At 39.2% G+C, this 21144-nt stretch overlaps 2 protein-coding genes across 4 annotated transcripts in view; both read left to right on the forward strand.

Annotated features, from left to right (window-relative positions):
* Window positions 1-365: 365 nt before the first annotated feature.
* unm_hu7912 (un-named hu7912) lies at window positions 366-6339 on the forward strand. Its single transcript, XM_088335405.1, has 2 exons — window positions 366-548; window positions 1980-6339. The coding sequence occupies exon 2, from the start codon at window positions 2027-2029 to the stop codon at window positions 5210-5212; it is 3186 nt and encodes a 1061-aa protein (XP_088191531.1). The 5' UTR covers window positions 366-548; window positions 1980-2026; the 3' UTR covers window positions 5213-6339.
* A 2178-nt stretch (window positions 6340-8517) lies between these two features.
* The window catches only part of gapvd1 (GTPase activating protein and VPS9 domains 1), a 35174-nt gene continuing 22547 nt past the window's right edge, over window positions 8518-21144 (forward strand). For all 3 annotated transcript variants that reach the window (XM_088335409.1, XM_088335406.1, XM_088335407.1), the window contains exons 1-6: window positions 8518-8663; window positions 14288-14512; window positions 14608-14875; window positions 14970-15542; window positions 16847-16930; window positions 17006-17140. In XM_088335409.1, the coding sequence (XP_088191535.1) occupies window positions 14328-14512; window positions 14608-14875; window positions 14970-15542; window positions 16847-16930; window positions 17006-17140 (1245 nt within the window). In that variant the 5' untranslated portion in view covers window positions 8518-8663; window positions 14288-14327. The remainder of the gene's footprint in view (window positions 8664-14287; window positions 14513-14607; window positions 14876-14969; window positions 15543-16846; window positions 16931-17005; window positions 17141-21144) is intronic.

Consider the following 21144-nt stretch of genomic DNA (forward strand, 5'->3'; position numbering starts at 1 on the left):
TTTTGAACTTTTTATAATAAACCTCATTCATGTCGAGCAACTCAGTATCTCACATCAAAATGTTAATTAACAATATATATGATATAACGATACATATGTACAATATAACATATTAAACTACATAAATACACGTTTGAGAAAAAAATATGGTGTAAGATTATTGTGTATTTTGTAAGGGAAAACACGACAGTTTGTAAGTGCATGGAGCCGTGGAGGTTGACAGGTATGTGTTTGTAATGATGCAATTTTCAACAAAAAAAAAGGTTAAAAAACACGCACTTCCACGCGCACGCACACAGAACGTAACCACGCCTCTCGACGCAGACTCAGTTTCGTCCTCTTCGTCTGTCGCGTACAAACACACCCACGCACTCTCTGTTTTACATCAGATACGACTGGAGAGAGCGTCTTAAGCTAAAGCAGAGATGTAAAGTCTCGAAGAGAGCCGCTCGATCGAAGCTTTCGGCAGGTGCAGCAGGCATCTCCTCATCTATCTTCGCCTCACTCCTCCTCCTCCTCATATTTTCATCTCAAGTGCTTGTGAAGCGGTAAGCCTTGCACGACCTTCACTCGCTAGGTACAATTTCTGCAAACTTAAGACAAAAGTGTACCCTTCTTTTTATTCGTCCGGTTTCAAACCCGTTATTCTCTCTTACAACCAGCCACCCCCCCAGTTATTGCGCAAATTATGTCATTCGGACCACATCATGCGCATCGGGCCCGTTGGTGCCGCAGCACAAAATTAATTCGACATCATTGAAAAAAAAACGACTCAATACCAAACCTAAAGGAACAGATGACTTCATCCTGCAAAGAGAAATAATGGTTGTGACGTTTTCATTTGGTAGCTCAAAAATATTCAGCCAACTAAAGAAAGCTATAATCCACGTACTGTATTAGCAAATTAGGGTCTGTTTCATTTACAAACATGATTGTGTTGCCGGAATCAATATGCTGATTCAGTGTCCATTTTGTCAGAGATCGTGGCCCTTGTGTGGTGAATGGTTCTGTGTGCTGTAGCTATGGAGACAGGACGTGGCATGCCATTTGAAAACTTGAGTGGTGAGAACGGAGAGAATGAAATAAAGAGGCTGCACTTCTTTTGAGGGGCTGTATTTAAGCGTTAAATAAACTTTGCATTTTGAAATTTTGTTATATAATCCCCTTTTCTTATAGTTTTGGGAATAACCATCACAAATCAAAGCCAAAGTTAAAACTGACTCTGCATGGATTTGGAAGCTTGCCTTTCCCCCCGTTTATTATTTTAAACATACATTATTAATGCTCGTCGTATTCACCCATGTCAGGAATCATTCTCATAATCAAAATGGCATCGTATAGTACTGCTGACAAGGATTGATTGAGCTAAACTGAGTTATGCCATGCATATAATTATTTTAACAAAGACATTAAATACTGTACCATATGCAAAATTATTTTATTGAGCATCATATGTGCGATTTAATTGGACATGTTTTAAAAAACAAAACACTCCTTTAAATGTGAAGCGTTCAGTGTGTATTTAGGCTTGTTGGTGGGACATGGCAGGGACTGGTCAGTTCTCTTCTATCACAACGAACAGATGGTAGCTCAGGGTTAAATTGTGGGTGAGGGCCAACAAAACGAGGCCCTGTGTATTTGACATGAAAGGGTCGGAAATTTGGTCAGTTTGGACATATCGGAAACATGGGATAAGTAAAAGATTGTTTTCGTTTGCATTATTGTTTTTTGTCATTTTTCAAACATAATTCTGTAGTAGTGCTAAAATTGTTACTGAAAAAGTTGTATCCAAACAATTGTTCAAAATCGGTATTTTTCCGAGGCAGGAATAATATATATATATATATATATATATATCCCGATATATGTGTATATCGGGAGAGAGAAAGAGAAATGGAGAGATAGAGAAAGAGACTGTACAAGACTGCATGTTCATTAAGCATTTTAGTGCTTGGCTCAACATATTTTTTTCTTTTTAGGTTGTGGGGAAATTTCACTGAATGGAGGGCATTGAAGTTCAATTAAGATGACCCGGACGCATCCCCCTGATATTTTGACGTCCACTCTATACCGGGACATTCCTTTATATCCAAGCACAGAACAAGACATTTCGGCTCATTCATCTTTGCAATGCAACTTGAAAATGATCGATAAAGCAGAAATCATCAATAAAAGACATTGCCGTAGTTTTGATTATCTTGAATCGCTGGACGACCCACAGTCTGCTTCTTCCCCAATGGAGTATCCTTTCAATCGTTCGGAACAGCAGACCTTAGACAAAGATCTAACATGGAATGGACTCGATCAACCAGGATATCTTCGTTTCTCCTCTCCAGATTTGTTTAACTCCAGGCAAATCCAACAACACACCACTCAACACAAAAGCACACACCCCACTTGGTCGGATTCTGTAAATAGAAAAAGATCTCGAAGTGCTCCCCGGATCAAACCAACTCTCACCCCTGTTCCCATCTCTGTGTCTCCTTTGGAAGCCATCCAAGCCAAGGACGTCCCGGACACTTCTAAGACTTTTGAATCGCAAAGAGAAGCACATTCCTTAAACAGGACTTTTTTAAATGAGGTGCACCCTATTAAACTACAACCCCATTCGCCTCTTTATGTCTCTGATTGTTTTGATGGGGACAAATCAGAAAAAACAGGCACAACACCTCATGTGAGGTGCCGTGTGGACATTAAACCAGATGTTGCTGTCCTCCAACACACATCCAGACAAGTTCCAAATTTACGACCTGATCGATGGGCTTGGCAAAGATACTCTCAGGCTAGTAGCAGTCGAGGTTTGTATGTACCACGACAGTACTCTTCACCCACACCAACTCCAAATGAATGCTACAACGGAGATTTAAGACAAAGCTATCACTACAAAACGAGCATGTCTCCTGTCTCTTACCAGCATATTGATATGTACCGAACACCCTCACAAACAGCAATGTATCTCAATCAAGAACAACGAGCTTACTCAAACCCAAACATCCCAACAAAATTTTTCTATACAGAGGATCCAGTTTGCCATCCAGTCCATCCCTACTCTCGGGGATACTTTCAAGATGAAAGGTCCAGCTTAGCTTGCCGTGGAAGCATTATGACGAGTCACTATGATCCAAAGAATCGATGGGTACATACACTACCTCATAGGTCGTATTACACAGATAATTTTTCAAATCAAGTGCCCTCCCACTCTGTGTATAGTACCCCCCACCCTATGAGCGAGGCAGGGTCCTGCTTCTCTCAAACCCCATCAAGCACTTGCTTTGGGGACAATCCCCGGTTCAATCCATACCACCAAAGTTGCTCAGATATATATTACAACAAGCCATTTAACTCTAACGAAGAACAGTACTTTCCAAGGCAATACCACACCGAAGGTCGAAGACGCCCCCGCATGTCCCAGGCTTTTTCAGATGACTGGCATCGGTCAAGTATATCAGGTTATTCTAACCAGTCTTCTCAGTTTACCCCACCAAGAGTGAGGATGGATGCAGGGATACCCCCATGGTACTCAACATACGGCACAGAGACTACTGGACTTAGAACAGAGGCAAAAAACCACTCCAAGTCTTGGGATAATATTCTTTACCCAGGTCATGACAGAGAGCAATCGGTACTTCGTGGGAGAAGCTATGAAAATTTACTTTCCCAAGCAAGGCAAGGGGCATCTCAGAGTGTCTCTTCTCAACCCGTTATTCTTAACCTTTCAAGTTCGCCAAAGCGCTACGCCGCCCTCTCTCTTTCCGAAACATCTTTAGAGCGCAGTCCGAGCAACCCTTGGAAGCATAACAAGAGCAGCCACTGGTTTGTGACTCCTGAAATCACTATAACTGACAATGACATATGCGCAGGCAACCGTGAGCGGCGTGGTGTGCAAGCCGTCAACTGGAATACGTTGGAAAGTCAAAATAAATCTTCTCCGAGAAATATTGATGTCAAAAAGTCATTGGATGTGGCAGAGACGACCAAAGAAAGAAAGCGTAACAACGTTTCCCTTCAGCACAGTCTTGAGCAACTTGACGAGTTGTTGGCTGACTTAGTGGTTGATTATAAGCCACCAAACAGCGGGAAGCCTAGTGGGGACTTTCTGGATCAGCTTAAACAACTGATTACTGAAGACGATGAAAAAGTCCGGGAATCTCCTGACATTGAAAATGTTGATGGCCTGACCACACCTTCCAAATCCAGTCCTGACATGCTCAAAGACCGTGATAGTGGGTGTGATGCTTTACAAAGGAGTGCGGAAGAATGTTCTCCGGACCACAGCGTAGAAGAAGATGAAACTATGGTGTGCGCTAACAAGATGTGCAAACATTCAGAAAATACGTTCAATGCTTTCTTGTACTACAAATCATGTCACAGCTGTTACACTTTCTACTGCTCGCGGAACTGTAGGAGGGACGACTGGGAATCCCATAAAGATACGTGCCTCTACGGCCGCGTGAACAGCCTGTGTAGACGTGCCATCAAGTTCTGCAGAGAAAATCCCGAGATTCACAAAGCCTTCTCCCGTATTGCGAAGGCCGGCTACCTTTCCAGGGGAAGAGGTGTCCTCTTTCTTGGTTTTGCCAACCCAGACATGGTTGATAACTTTCTCCAGCTTGGGCTCCAGAGCCTCGTCATGTCACCCACCTACCTGTCCCTCAGAGAGCTGGAGAGCTTTAAAGACAACTTAGGTGAATACTGCAGGGAGCTGCAGTTGGCAGGGAATGAGTATGACCCAAGTGAATGTTTTCTTTTGAATGTATCTGTAGCTGTTGGTGAACTAGTGCCTAACAGACCCTCGCCAAGGGTTGAAACGCCAACGGTTAGAAAATATGCAAAAGTTTCATTGGCGTCCTCCAGCCCGGAAAAAAAGCTACTCAAGAAGGATGGTGAAATGGAAACTCTCATCCTCACTCCGCCTCCAGGGACGCAGGCCATCGACCAGGATGGAGAGGAGGGAAGGAAAGCCAGGGAGGTGTGCTTTGTCAACATTCAGCGTGAGCTCAGGATTAGGGGAGTATTTCTTCGACACGAGTACCCCATCATCTATAGCCAGCTGTGTGAGTTTGTGGAGAGCAACAAAAGGTTCACACCGACAACCATTTACCCAATTGATAAGAGAACAGGGAAACAATTCATGTGCATGATAATGGCTGCATCAGAGCCAAGAACATTAGACTGGGTGGATGCACCCAATCTCTTGGATGACATTATTTAAGACAGCACTGGATTTGAAATCATAATGATGTCAGCTACACTAAATGTAAATATTGTGGAGAACAACATACCTTAATTTGCACACAGCCAATTTCCTCCTTGTTCTTCTGACCTTTAGCACACGTAGAGCGCACAAGAAAGCACACTTGAGTTTAAGCTTTGTCTTGCTTTAATTTACTGACACTCAGAAACATTTCTTGACTCAATGGAAAGCGGGCATGACACAACAATGAACATGTATGTATTATTCAGTTTCTGCTCTACATTGTATAAAGCACACAGTATCTTCACAGCTTTTTATATGCACATATTATTGCCTAGACACGAATAAATCCAGCAGAATTGCCTAACCCCACCAAAAACATATTGACAAGTTCTATAGTTCTATCACAAATAGTGACAAATAGTAACTAAGTATTGACAGTACATACATCGAGTAAATTGTATTTGGGTAGCTATTTTTATATTATTGTTTGAAAGAAAATGAAGTACAATCAAGATAGCATTTGCCTTTTCCACGTGTCATAGAAGAAACATGCTTGGGTACATTGTTTGGTTTGGAAGTGGCCTTTAGTTAAAAATATGTATTTTGCATAGAACAAGGTTTAATTTTTAAATATTTCTTTTCGGCTTAACAGGTCGTCTTGTCAACTTCCTGAATCATACTTTAAATTGCTTGAAAATTCATGTTTTTGTAACACAAGTATGTTATAAATATTAATTATCAGTCTTTTTAAAGCATATTCATTATATTAACATTATAAAATTATTGTAATGAATATAATATTACTTAAATAATTTAGACTAACAGTGCAATATGGTTTAGGACAACAAGCAATGCAAAAGAAAGAATAAAGATTAGGGTTGGATATTTTATTATCAGTATCATTATGGAATTGTTCCTTGGAACCCTGTTTTGTGAAGACGTATTTTCTTTGACTGGTAAATGGTAAAAATGTTCTTGAAAATGCTACATTTGCATAGATATGCCTGCACCAGTTGTTATTGCTTACCAAACTAAGATTGCTGTTTTACAAAATTATATCTTTGTGCAAGATTTGAAATTTATATTTTGTGATGTTTATAACCTATATATAGATATATAATAAATGGAATTGAGCAAAGGGATTCATTGGCTTGCATTCTTTTTGTTTTTATAAGATTAAACAACAAACGGCATGATTTCAGTTTATTTTTAAAATGTACAAAATTTGGCAATAAAAAACATATTAAAAAGAATATCTATATCAATTTTGGGGAAGGTGGGGCAATCTGATCTTGTTTTGTAGTGTCCCAGTTTTGTTGAACACGAACAGATTTTAAAAAAAAAGGTTGTGAACAGATGACATGATTTTTGGTTTGTTTTATGAAATCAGCAAATTTAGAAATAAAAAATATTAACAAAAAAATGAAAAATGATAATATTTCACATTTTCATAAAGGCTGAAAGGTGTGTGCTTTTTTTTGTATTGTAAAAGAAAATAGTATTTTTTTTCACTTTTTTTTATCAAGTATGACAACAAAATTGAAGATTAAAAACATATTTTACCTTATTTTGTGAGGGCGTTGGTGATGTTTGCTTGCTTTTGTATAAAAAAAAATGTTTTGGTCAAATTAAACCACAGATCCGTTCCTCTGCACATATATCAACTACATCCTATTATTAATTATTTACCATTTTCTGTGTGTGTATTTTACGTTGTGGGATATTAGATGAGGACAACATGTGTTGTTTTAATTGTATGTTGTGTGTTTTTATTGTGCGCTTTGAATTGAATTCTGGTGTGTTAAAAGTGCTATACAAATACATTTTGATTTGTTTTTTTGACTCGTTTTAGTTTGCTTCTGTTTTGGATTACTCAAACATTCCATTCAAGAACAGTTAAAAAAATCAGGTCGAAGTTAATACATCCCTTTCAATTGTGCATGAATCATTAGTTAAAAACCAGGTGGCCCCTAAGACAAATGTGTCAAATTCATAGCCCACGGGCGGAATGTGGCCCACCACGTTGATTTATATGGCCCACTAGAATATACTGAGAGAAACACAAGAGAAAAATGACTCACAGTTCTTAATATATCCACAGGATGTCGCCAAGGCCAGGTGACACTCGCAAAGCATCCACTGTTGCTGTATTTGCTGTCTACAATTATTCATCAAACAGAGAACTTTGAGGAAACCCATATTGATTTTATTTTACCTAAAATTATAGTCATGGACGCAGTGTTTGAGGCAAAATTTAAAAATATAGCACCTGGGTGTCTTTGCAGAAGACTAGATACACTTTAGCTCCTTTCTCTATGATAGATATAAAATGTAACAGTAAAGCTCCCATATTCAGGTAAACATTTTCATGAAAAAACAAAAACAAGAAAAATAAAACAATGAACATATTAAAAGCAGAAAGACCTTTAAATACGTAAATCAATCATTTTTATTTTTAGTGTTTACAGTATATGCTATTTTTACTTTGCAGTCTGCATGATTTCATGTTAAATAAACTGTAGTGGAAATGAATTAATTGTTGTTTTGCTTTCCCCCCCCAAATGCACAGTTGACAAACACTACAGGAGATGAAATATTAGTGAAGAAAAGTATCCCTAAATAATTATTTATTTTTGAGCCTCGAAACCCTCCACCTGAGGCACACGTTATACCATCAATTTACTACTAAGACACACCGACCCAATCGACCACCACACCCCTGTGACTGTTTTGCTACCATGTGGCCCCTGAGCTGAAATGGAGTTTGACACACCTGCCCCAAGACCCTCTTAGTAGCCCACAGAATAGTTCTGAAATTAGCTCAAGGTAATGAGTCATAGTGATTTTCTAGGGAATGTGTTTCCAACTGGCATGAGAAATCATTGACATGATTACTTATACTAAAAATACGTTTTAGTGTTTAACTGTGCTTATTCTAACCCTATCTCAAATGATTACAAACATGGTAAAAACATGTTATTTTAAAAATGCATTGGTAGTCCTTTGCGCTTATCTTATACAAAAAAGCTTCGAAAGGGTTGGTGACCCTTGCTATAAATTTTTGATTGTTGTTATACTGCCATCTAGCAAAAACAAGCTTTTATTACAGCCTATAGAACCGTATGACGCGTCGTGAGTAAAAACATTAACCCCGTTCACAAGTCCATCTCATTAACGATTCAATTACATCACAATGCGGTAATAATAGAATTTTATATTTCGCGTTTGCCCTGTAAAATGTATTTGAAAGTCCTGTGGATCCTGCCCTTAACTAAAATCGCGCATGCGCGTTTCGCGATTCCGCTCCTGATGACGGCAAATGACAGCAGTCACAGCACAGTTCGCTCCTGCAGCTAACAGAACTAGACGGACAACAGCAGACGAACATTTTCTGCTGCATTAATAATATCATCATCCGCTGCGTTTGGTAGCAACTGCTCACAACAACACGAACTAGTGACGTTCGGTGAGTTACCTGACTATGGTTGCATTTTTTACTGCGCTCAAAATGCTTATTGTTTGGCTTACTACCTACAAGCTAAGCTAACGTTGCCAACTGAGGTTGTTAGCCTTTCGTTAGCATTTAGCACTTGACTAGCTGAGGTTAGCAAACTTCACTTGGTAAACACTGGCAGGCTAATGTTTTTGACTGTCGTACCTCTACTAAATTTCAACAAATGCAGAACCCACATGACAGGATACACTATTGTATTTTCACGCCTGCCGATGTCCTTCAAAGCTTGTGTGAGAGCCGCCCAATGTATTTTGCTTCACATGGTTTTATTAAGATGTTCAACTAATGTTTGAAACTAAACCAATTAAATAAAACAGCTAAGCAAATGGCCTTAGTTGTATCCCCCTTTATAACACCTTCTAAATGTAATCTGCGCCAAAGCAGTTATAATGATCAATTTTTTGATAAGTGAAGCATCTACTCGAACTGCCTCATTAAACGCAATTTCTTTTTACAAATAATTTGCCTTAAGTATAGGAAGTTTTAACCAAAACAGTGGAGGAATTTATATCATTTAACAATGCATTGAAAAAAAGTATTGTTAAGTACTCTATATTAAGAGTTCCCCTTTCAGCCGGATAGTACGATTGGTAAATATAGATGTCAGTATTGGAGTTTATTTCATTCTGTAATCTGCTTAAAAAGTGATTTTTGCTTTTAGTCGCATGGACGAGTACTATTATAAGATGATATACAAGCCTTATTTTAGAATATCAATACTGATGATTGTCTTTCTCCTAGTTACTATTATTTAATTTATACAATTCACAGCAGAGGTAAGAAATACTATTTGTAATCGTATCATTATGTGGTGTCAGTTTCGCTAATGTACTTAATTCTTTCAGAGTAAGAAGGTGATTTAGAGAACGGCTGGCTAGGTACACGCTAGCATCAGGTTACCGTGACTTCCAGCTAGGTCTCCTCGATGATTAAAACACAAGGGTCATGAATGTAGCGCTGTCCCACGAGCTGTAGCTTCATGTCATCCGTTTCATGGGTAATGCCTCCGCAGGGGTGTCTTAAGAGAGTTGTTAGCCAAGCCCTAGGCAAGACCTCCCTTTCTCAACGTTATCTCAGTTGATTTCCAGGTGCAGTAACAATCCACAAAACACCTGCTGGTAATCACGATTTGTTTGCGCTCTCCTGAGTGTCCTCCTCGTCAGATTTGATTTATTGATTTATTTTGAATGTAACGAGCCGCTAAAATACCAGCAATCGGCCCGCTGTTTGAGAGTGTTAGTTTCTTAATTTCACTCATGTTGAGGTTTTTGAGTTTTTCCTTGCCCTTGTGTGGTTTTAGATCTGGGGATGGAGTAATAATAGTCTGTGGTTTGCAATAATCTGTGGTCTGTGCAGCCCTTTGATACTCCTTGTGATTAAGGGCTATACAAATAAACCAGCTCTGTGGCCTTGCGGGTAGGGCGCCCGCCGTGAGACTGGGAGGTTGCCGGTTTGAGCCTCAGCCGGGTCATACCTAAGACTTACAACATTGGTACCCATCGCCTCCCTGCTTGGCGCTCGGTATTGGGGTTTGGAATTGGGGGGTTTGGTCACCTAATGACTCCCAACATATCAGTTCGGTTCAAATGGACCCATGAGAATCTCATTGTAAGAATGTGGAAAACTGAAACTGACTTGACTTGACACTGCTTTCAAACTTTGCATCATCTTTATCGGCTGGAGTCGTTGAAACTTGCCTCTGATTGGCCGGCACCCTTAGAACAATTCTGTTTGGCCAAGCACTCCATCACTTACAAACATGGAACTTTATGTAAAAAAAACGCTGTGTGTTGCTATTAACCAATCGTAAAACGTCACATAGATATATCGATTTGATCATGCATTAGGCTGCATCAGCTCAGGAGATAGAGCGCTTGTCTTGGGATCAAGAGGTCGCAGGTTCGATTCTCGGCTCCTCTGTGTTATATGTCGAAGTGTCCTTGGGCAAGACACTGAATCCCTAATGCCCCCAATAAGCAGGCCTTGCATGGCTGACTCCCTATTGGGGTGTGAGTGTGTGAATGGGTAAAGTGTGAAGCACATTGTAAAGCGCTTTGGGAGGTCTTCATTGACTTGAAAAGCGCTATATAGATGCAGACCATTTATCACAGTAATCGTGCAGCCCTACCTACCCCAAACACGATTGTAAACGCTTAACTCAACAAATTTGAGTTGGTCATTACCATCTATCTAAAGACATGGAGTTCTTGTGTCTTATTTCAGGTAGATTACTTCCTTCATCTCATATAATATCCGATTGTTGTACAGGCAGTTGCTGTTTGGAAGAAAACGAAGTTAATCAGTTTAATATTTCCAGACAACAAAACTATTGTAAACTAGACAAATGCAACCCGGAGCAAAAAGTATGGAATCACCAGTCTTGGGCAAGCTCTCACTCAGACATTTTATTTTGGCCTGCAAATAGCCTAGATCTCAACCCAATTGAAAACCTGAGGTGGAAATTGAAAAAAATGTCCACAGCAAGGTTCCGACCTGCAAAGAATATCTGGCAACTGCAGTCAAAGAGAGTTGGCACCAGATTGATGAAGAATACTGCCTCAGAGACTGCAAGTTGTCATTAAAGCCAAAATTGATGCAACTCAATTCTACTGTAGTGATATATTTTGAATGTTATTTATTTGTCTGTTTTTCATGATTCCATATTTTTTCCCTGTGCTTGGTCTGTAAAAGTAGCATATATTGACCAGCATCATTTTTTTTAAATTCATTTCTTTTAGTGTTTCTCAATGCCAAGAATTTTCACTTTTTTCATGCTTTTTAATCTGAATTTGTTCTACAGAGTAAAATTTTTGGAGTTATTACTTGTCCATGACAGATGATTCCATATTTTTTGCTCGGGGTTGTAGTTGGGATTTGGGTTATGCGTCCATCCTTCTGTCTGTTCATCCATCTTTGCGAATTATTACAACTTAAAACTAATAGTTACTAACACTCTTAAAGAATTCATGATCAACTTGTAATTTTCTTATTCAGTTCCTATGGCTTTTCACTGATTAAATTTCAAGCCCCGATCCCGATCATGTTTTTTTTCCCCTGAGTTTTTTTGTATATATACCATTCCCCCTTCATTAGTGTGTTGCCAAATATTCTTATGCTTTTTTGCTACAAGTAACATAATTTTACAATCAAATATTGAAATTACTACTTTCTTTAAAATGGTTATAAAATTGTACTGTTATCCATTTGTTACAGACACATCAACAGCAATTTACATAGTCCAAACTTCAAAGTCATTGTTTCCGTCTAGCTGGTACTATTCTGCTGCTTAATTTGATGCAGCAGGTTGTGATTTACTCCTCTGTATGATGTGCTAAGATTTTTTTTATGGTAGGCTTATTTTTCCATTTGGTTGAAGCCAGGATGCATTTTCTCCTAATGAACCTCATATAATCTGAACATTTTTCCGTGTCTTTTTTCAAACCACTTTATTAAGTCAGTCACATATATTTTAAGAATGTATTATCCTATCAATAACTGTTAAGAAAAGTAAAGTGTTCCAGCTTTTTAAGTCTTATAATTTAGTACAGCACCACTTCATAGAGCTCAGTAAGTGGTGTCTATCAGTTTCCAAAGATCCATTTGCGCTAACTTGTATTGAGTAGTTTTTAAGGGCAGTGCCATGATTTCTCTGAAAGGGAAGTGGGGAGCGGATGTTTGAGTATTGCCTTGGCTACTTTTGAGAAATATTACAACTTATATTATGCTGTGATACAGTATATTTTAATTCATAGAGCAATTGCAAGGTGATATTGGTTTTGCTAGTAGGCTTGTTTGGTTTATCTACTTTACTACCACAAGCATGGTTATTGTAATTAATTGTTTAAATATTGGGTTTCCCACTTGTGTAGTTTCTCTTCTGCTTTGTATTTCCTCTGTCTTGAAGGTTAGTTTCCTCTCTGGTATTTCAATGTTAATGTTATATCTTTTAATCCATTGGTAATATCACAGCAATTCACTTAATCGTGTTACGCTTTTAACATCCAGTTCCATCGAAATATGTGAGGAATGATCTGTTTGATGAGCTCTGAATTGGCTGCTTGTCATGAAAACACTTGACTACCTGGTTGTCACATTAGAGTAAAACAACTTGTAAAAAGGGTTATTTATGTGAAACATGATAATAGGCCAAGTAATATAAAAAAACAAGATGATATTCCACAACACATGGTAGGCATTACATTTTTTGTGGAGGTTCAGACAAAGGGATTTTTACACATCAGTGCGGTTTGTAAAGTTTGTCAAAAAACTGAATTTTGACTTTGTCTGACTTTCTTTTCCTTGTGACTGGCAGTCATATAACATGGTTATGATCCAAATTAGGATTGTTAAATCTCACCAGCTGGCTAAACTAACAGTACTTGTGCATACCTCATTTTTTGGGCTAACAACAGAATGCTAAAAGTTCTAATTTTAAAAGGTTTTAAGTATTTGTTTCCCAACAATATTCACTACTGATTACATTTAAAACATTTTGTTCAGGATTATATAGTATATTTTTGATGACATGTCTTTTTACAAGAATTGACAAACTGTAATCTACTCCATATGCTTTTGTTAGATCAGTATTGTTCATTAAAATTCAAAAGAAGGTCCACACATGGCTCACCAGTATGTATCTGAATCTGGATAACCAATTGGATTTGTTAGGCACATCAATTCTAATGATTTGGTTGTCTAATATCTTGCAGGAATTTTCCCTGCCTTTTAGTTGATCCATTCAGAAGGTAGTTTTCAGCAGCCTTGTCTCATTCCACTCCCCAGAACTCGAACTGTGTTTACTATGTTGTTAACCAGCCAAAAAGAGCTACCACTGTGCAGAAGATTCCCTCAATTTTCCTGCTTTTTACTGTTTTTTTTTGCCTCAGCTTCATATAGCTTGAAATGAAAAAAGGAACATGATTAGACTGAGTTGTGATTTCAGTTGCTTGTGAAAGAAATACATGCATGTTTTTTAACGTTATTTTTTTGAAACACAGATTTTCCCCCCTTTTCTAAAAAGATTAGATTAGCTTGGCAAAAACAAATAAAAATACATTTTACTCACAATCAACTAAAACAGGTCTCAGTGAGGTCTTCATGAATCCTGGGCAAAATGGCATGCTGCTAGGATTTATATCGGTTTGGAGTGTCTGCTATCCTGTCATATGAATGAAGATACAGTTTGAATAATTTTGCACTTTTTCATTTTTTTATTTGTTAAAAAAGTTTAAAATATCCAATAAAGTGTTCCACTTATGGTTGATTCATCACAAGAAATTACAGTTTTATATCTTTATGTTTGAAGTCTGAAATGTGGCAAAAGGTCACAAAGTTCAAGGGGGCCAAATAGTTTTGCAAGTCACTGTATGTGGCATTGGACAATGATGGTTGAAGGTGGCATGGATAAAATATAATAGATTAAGAATCTGCATGAATGCAAACATGATTTGTTTTGTTTGGTTCAGAAGGTACAATTTTTCCTTTTTAGTGAGCATTAGAATCTTGTTTCATTTTTTATATTTTTTATATTTATCTTGGACCCTCTTGGAATTTGATAATTGTTTTTTTATGTTCAGTGCATTAGATCTTGGACTCATTCTGTGAGAGCTGTTGAAGATGGTGAAGCCAGACATTCATACTCTGGCCCACCACCTGAAGCAGGAGCGACTTTATGTGGCATCTGAGAAGCAGTTAATCCAGAGACTCAACAGTGATGTCCTCAAGACAGCTGAGAGGCTGTACAGGGCCGCATGGATTGCCAAGCAGCAACGGATCAATCTCGATCGGCTCATTCTCACCAGGTAATTCCACTTCATATAAATTGTTTTAAAAACAGTTAGATGAATGAATGGATGATAATGTTCAGTTTTGTTCAATCCCCCGTCCCTGCTTTAAGTGTGGAAGCCTCACCAGCTGAATGTTGCCAACATGCCAAAATGCTTGAAGACACGCAGTTTGTGGATGGCTACAAGACTCTTGGGTTCAATGAGACCATCTATGGCGAATTCCTGGCACGGTTGAGAGAGAACCCTAGGCTTGTGGCATCATGTCTCGTGGCAGGCGAAAGGCTGAACCAGGAGCACACTCAAGGTGTCATCCACACAGTCTTCACATCACTTTATGGCAACTGCATTATGCGAGAAGATGAAAGCTACTTGTTACAGGTATGACCTACATCCTCACTTTCCTATTAACCAGTTTTGACATCAAGCAAAGATTCAAGAAAACATTTTGTCTGCGCTCTTCACTCCTCCCTAGGTTTTGCGGTACTTAATCGAGTTTGAGCTAAAAGAGAATGACAACCCACGGCGGCTACTGCGGCGGGGCACATGCGCCTTTAGCATCCTTTTCAAACTCTTCTCTGAGGGCCTTTACTCAGCCAAGCTCTTCCTAACTGCCACCCTCCATGAACCCATTATGCAGTTGTTGGTGGAAGATGAGGACCACCTGGAGATAGACCCAGGAAAAGTGACCGAGTGCCTGACTAGAGTCCAGCAGGAGAGATTCGGAGAGAAGGGCTCTGAAGCCTATAAACAAAGAGTACAAGCAGCTGTTGAGACCAATGAGGCAAAGTTAGTCACTCTGGTCAACAAGTTTATCTGTTATTTAAAGCAGAACACCTACTGCTTTCCCCATAGCCTGCGATGGATTGTGTCTCAGATGTACAAGACTTTGTCTTGTGTAGAAGGTCTAGAGGTAGGCGAGGTCCGCACCATGTGTACTGACCTTTTGCTTACCTGCTTCATCTGCCCAGCAATTGTAAACCCGGAACAGTATGGAATTATCTCAGATGCCCCCATTAATGAAGTGGCTCGCTTCAATTTAATGCAGGTAAGTGATGGGAATTCCATATTTTGCAAAGCTCAATTTGGTATTACCATGCTGTGTATACACACACACACACAGACAGACGCTCCCCTACTTACGAACATTTGAGTTATGAACAACGGTACATACAAACATTTTATTAGGGATGTCAAAAAATATCCGGACATTGCTTTAAGTTAGATTTTGTATTGTGTGCACCTAATATCCGAGTAGAGGACAGTGCTGTAGTGCTTTCGGTGAGAGGTCACCCAATAGTCACCCCTAAGAAGAAATCCAGCTTCTACTTCCTAGTTTGTGTGTATACACACTGCACTGTATCTCTTGCACGCTAATTACTTTGACGCTTTTATTGTTTAATATCTCGTGCATCCATTCGATATGGTTGGTGTAAAGATTAAAGAAGAGGCGGGACGGTTCTTTTGAAATGAAAGTGGAATAAGGAAGCTTGATGCTGTTGAAAAAATTGTTAGATTGCTTTTTTTCGTCCACTTTTTACCATGGTGGAGGAAGTCACCTAACTCTTCCAAAAGTAAGTAATACTCAACTTTATTTATCTTTACAGTCAAGTCATGTTCATTTGTGACGCCCTAAATCACAAGTCTCAAAGTTCTTTACAGACAACAGAATGTCAATGCCTAATGTGTAGCTTTGTTTTTCAGTACTATGCTTTATCATTCAGCCTGCTTTGTAACGTTGTAGAGCAGGGGTGGCGAATAAGTTTGACACAAAGAGCCGAAATTTTTAACTGTGAGAGTCAAAGAGCCACACGACGCACTGACCTGCTATGACCTACAGACACACACAAACACACAACTAAAAACATATTATTTCCCATAACACACTCCTCTCCTTGCAATAAAACAGGTAGTATTGTTCTTGTGTTGATTTCAAGGAAATTGTCCACCCTCAATACACACAAAAAAAACAACTAAAGATGAAACAAGGCAAAGACCCGCAGTATATAGAAAATATGATGAGGCAAAGAGCCGCATTTTTGTCCAAGAGCCGCATGCGGCTCTAGAGCCACGTGTTCGCCACCCCTGTTATAGAGCATATTATTTTATTAAACGTTTATTTTTCAGTTTAAAAAAAATACAGGTTACTTATACAAGCCTTAAACATACTTGTTTAAACCTTAAACATACATTCCATACAAAACATAGCACTGGAGCAACTTAAGAACAAATTAAACTTACGAATGATCGTCCGGAACTTATCTCGGTTGTAAGTAGGGCAGCGTCTGTACACACACACACACACGCGTGTAATATTATGACTATTATTAATTTTTATTTTTAATTTTGAAGGTTGGCCAGCTTTTGCAGCAGCTTGCGATGGCTGATGATGATGCAGACCCTAGACGGAAGAGCTGTTTGTCTAAATTTGATAAAGTAAGATTTAGTAATGTTTTTATCCTATCAATATAGCATTTTATAAAGTGATTTTTTTCTGGACATTTGTTACAGAGTTGTGTCGCTGCATTTCTGGATGTAGTGATTGGTGGAAGAGCAGTTGAAACGCCACCTATGTCATCAATGAACCTTCTAGAAGGCCTAAGCAGGACTGCAGTCTATGTCACTCATCCTCAGCTGACAGCATTGGTAAAAACGATTGCAGCCACTATGGAATATTGATCCATATTGTTAAGTGTTAATGAGATCCTCAGTTCATGATATAATTCTGTCCATACAAATGCAGTCTAATTTAATTTTGAGTCGACCTGACCCTAAAGTTGGAAGTAAAGTTAAAATAAAAAACATCTATGAAAGGGTTGTAAACCATAAATATCTATCTATCATCTATCCATCTCCCTCATATCACTCATATCCCTTGAGAGGGGTGACCGAGAGCAAGACAAACACATACACAAAAAGGAAAAAAGTAGCAAAAAAATTGACCATGGCCAACCCAAATGCCCAAACAAGTTAAGCACCTCAGCACCCAAGTTGATCATGCTTTCGTCCCTCCAGATTAAACAGGACACAAGAAAGCAGCCATATTACTCGGGTCAGGGTGACACAACACTCTTCTGTTTAACAGCAGGGCCCGACAGCTTTCACTGGTTAACCCCTGCGGCATCATACAGGTGCCCTGCCCATCTCTTAGAATGCGTCCAAACATTCCACTGTCCTTTCACAACACCACTCCACTCATTCCTATCACCAACAAGGGCTCTAGCTTCCACTACATTTAGACCTCTTTCCTCCAGTGCACTCATTTGCCGCCTTCCTCTTAGTCTTCTTCCATTTACTTCTGCTCTGTAGATCCTCTTCAACATTCGCTCCTCATCCATCCTCTCCATGTGTCCAAACAAATTACTTAACATCCCTTTCCTAACCACTCAATAATCTAACAGTGCTCTGTCCACCATCTCGCCACCATCCACTCTTACTAAAGTATACTTATTCATGTCCCTTTTTTTAAACAATGTATTTGCAATCACCAACTCGTTTTTCACACATGACTCAATCAATTTCTTCCCACTCTCATTTCTTCCTTGCACTCCATATCTACCAACCACATTTTCAACCATTCCATCACCCACACTAGCATTCAGGTCACCTAGTATTCCCACTTAATACTCCTCTTTCGCACTTGCCACACATTCGGACAAATCCTTCCCGAACTCCTCTCTCTCAGCACTTCTTTCTGAACCTGGTCCATATGCACTTATTAACATCCATACTTCTACACCCCACTTTAATCGCACCCACATCTATCTCGAAGATATCTCTTTCTACTCCACCAGTTTTTCCTTTGCTTTCTCACTCACAAGCACAGCAACTCCTTCTCTAGCATGTCCACCAATAACTCCAGACTTTCTACCATACATACCTCCAAGCAGGGTTGGGTAGGGTTACTTTAACTTGATTACTTTCAATTACTTTTGGATTACTCCAATACCAAATATGCTAGTAAGACAAAATAAACTAAATATGAATAAAATTACTAAATTTTGTGCAGGCTTGGGGAGTAATGAAATAAATGGAATGGCAAAAATGATGTTGCCAAGCTGTTTGGATTTATTTTTATTTTGTTCCTGTCGCATTTTATGTCAGTTTTGCCGGAGTTCAAAGAGATAAAGGCAGGAGCGAAACCTTACCACGTGTTGTGAGTCATAATTTTATTCATATTTAGTTTCTTTTGTCTTTTATTAGCATATTTGGTATTGGAGTAATCCAAAAGTAATTGAAAGTAATCAAGTTAAAGTAACCCTACCCAACCCTGCCTTCAAGCTGTAATTCACCCTTTCCTTTCATCTTTGTCTCACTCAAGGCTATCACATCAACCTTCCTTCTAGTCACCATCCTTCCAATCTCCTCTTTCTTCCACTCACTCGCTTTACTACCACATCCTCTTACATTTAGTGACCCTATAACTAGGGTTTGCGAGACCTTTCGGTTTCCCGCCCCCCCCCTTTCTTTGCCCTGCTATCTCTCAAACTCCCGGTCTGCGGGCCACGTCCAGCCCGCCGTGTGATCATATCCGGCCCGTAAGACCATTTAACACTATTGTTATTAATGGCCCGTTCTCCATCTCGTTCAAAACTTGAACCATTAATCCTGTTCAGATACACGCAAAGCCAAACCAAAACTGAATTTTGCAGCAGTACTTTTCAGAATATATAGGGCACGTTTTCACTATTTACATTCAAGGTGCCACACAAAATAAAACTCGTTTTGGCTGTACAACGCTAAAGAATCCTTTAGATAAAAGCTCACTATATAATCTGTGTTCAGTGTTCAGAAACTTTTTGATGAATCCACGGAACAAATTGTAATTACGCGAAAACACCGGAAGATAATTTAATTATTTGATTGGGTGAGTGGAAGGGATGGGTGGAGCTATGCAAAAAGTGCAAGCACTCCCTCCTATCTCTCGCCCTACTCTGTCTGCGGCAAAAGTAAGCACATCAGGCTCCCTGTTCTCAAAATGTTGTGACGTTTTTACAAAATAAATGCTTGCATCTGGTTTTGAAACCAATATGTAGGGAAAAAAGGGTCAAAATGAGTTTAACCGATCTTGAGTAATTGCAAGAAAGAGACAAGTTTAAAGTGGTATGTTTGTTGATTTTATGACACGGGCATTATTCTCTTTTCAATTTTTTTTAATCAAATCATCAAAAATAAATGTGCTGAAGACTAAGCTTTTGTCTGGGGCGCCGGTTTAGCAATTTAGTAAATTTGTCTCATAATATATGGTGTAGCTCTTTCCCAAAACAAAATTACCGTATTTTCCGCACTATAAGGCGCACCTAAAAGTCTTAATTTTTTTCAAAAGCTGACCATGAACCTTATAATACAGTGCGCCTTATATATGGCTCAATATTAAATTCGCAAGGTCTCGCAACTTGCGCAACTGCCGCCGACTCGATTTTCCCCCGAACGTGGAGTAGTCCGCTGGGATTTATATACCGGCGTTTCATTGGCTAACCAATGTGTCAATCATCATTTGAATCGATTGCTATTGGCCAAAGTTATTCGGAGCCTCGGATTGGCTAGAGGGCCAAAACAAACCCTGCAATTGGCCGAAAAAGATGTGTCAATCATCCGTTAAATCGATCGCTATTGGCTGAAGTTATTTGGAGCCTTGGATACGCTAGAGCAGGGGTCGGAACCTTTTTGATTGAGAGAGCCATAAAAGCAAAATTTTGGGAAATTTGTTTCAGTGAGAGCCATATAATATATTTTAAGACTGAATTCAATTTAATGTGAGCGTAACAAGCGTCTTCATTTATTATTTTAAATAATGTTGTTATAATACTCACCATTAATGCGACTTCTGGTGCTGCATGGATTTGCTGATGGTTTTGTAGTTTGGTCGGGACATGGTGAGTTTAAGCTTCATGCAGGCATTGAGGCATTCATCCGTTAACCGTGATGGTAGGTTGGACTTGATGTATTTGAGGTGTGAAAATGACTGCTCAAATGAATACGTCGATCCAAACATTGTCAATACACCAATACTCACACGCCTCAGTGTGTGGTATGTGACTGGAAGCGCGTTCCAAGTTTTGAGGACCAACTCGTCTTCGGGTTGAAGTTTGTTCATTTCTGTCCACATGTGCTTGCTTGCCAACTCCGCTTTCTGTCGTGCAATTCTTTCCAACTCTTCATTCAGTGATTTGAACTTGTTCATCCACATCTTCAATGCAAAGGCAGGATGGCGTGTGTCGAAGTGCCGCTTTACATTCAACCGTTTCATCGATACAATTTTGTCATTGCAAATTTGGCATACCTCTCCACAAAGGCAAATTCTTTGGTCCAGTCGTCCTGAGATGTACAATGTTCATCAACTTTTTTCTCGTTTCGCCATCTTCTCTGTCGAAGGGTTAGCTTTGAGCTAATGACCAACAGCCAAGTGCCAAGGGACGCAAAAGGGGGCATGTACCTGTGCCCCCAGCAACGGCCCAGTATTGGCCAACGTAGGGTATTATCCAATTAAAATAATAGTCAATCGCTCATGCAACTGGAGCTCTGCACAAGACACGAGCAGTAGAAAATCGATGGATGGATTTAAATAAAAGATAATTTTTTTTAAACCCCAACCTCAGATTTGCGAGCCATATATTATCATCAAAAGAGCCACATCTGGCTCGCGAGCC

Source organism: Urocampus carinirostris, chromosome 5, assembly GCF_059441175.1.
Source record: "Urocampus carinirostris isolate Australia breed hairy pipefish chromosome 5, RoL_Ucar_1.0, whole genome shotgun sequence".
Taxonomy (NCBI): domain Eukaryota; kingdom Metazoa; phylum Chordata; class Actinopteri; order Syngnathiformes; family Syngnathidae; genus Urocampus; species Urocampus carinirostris.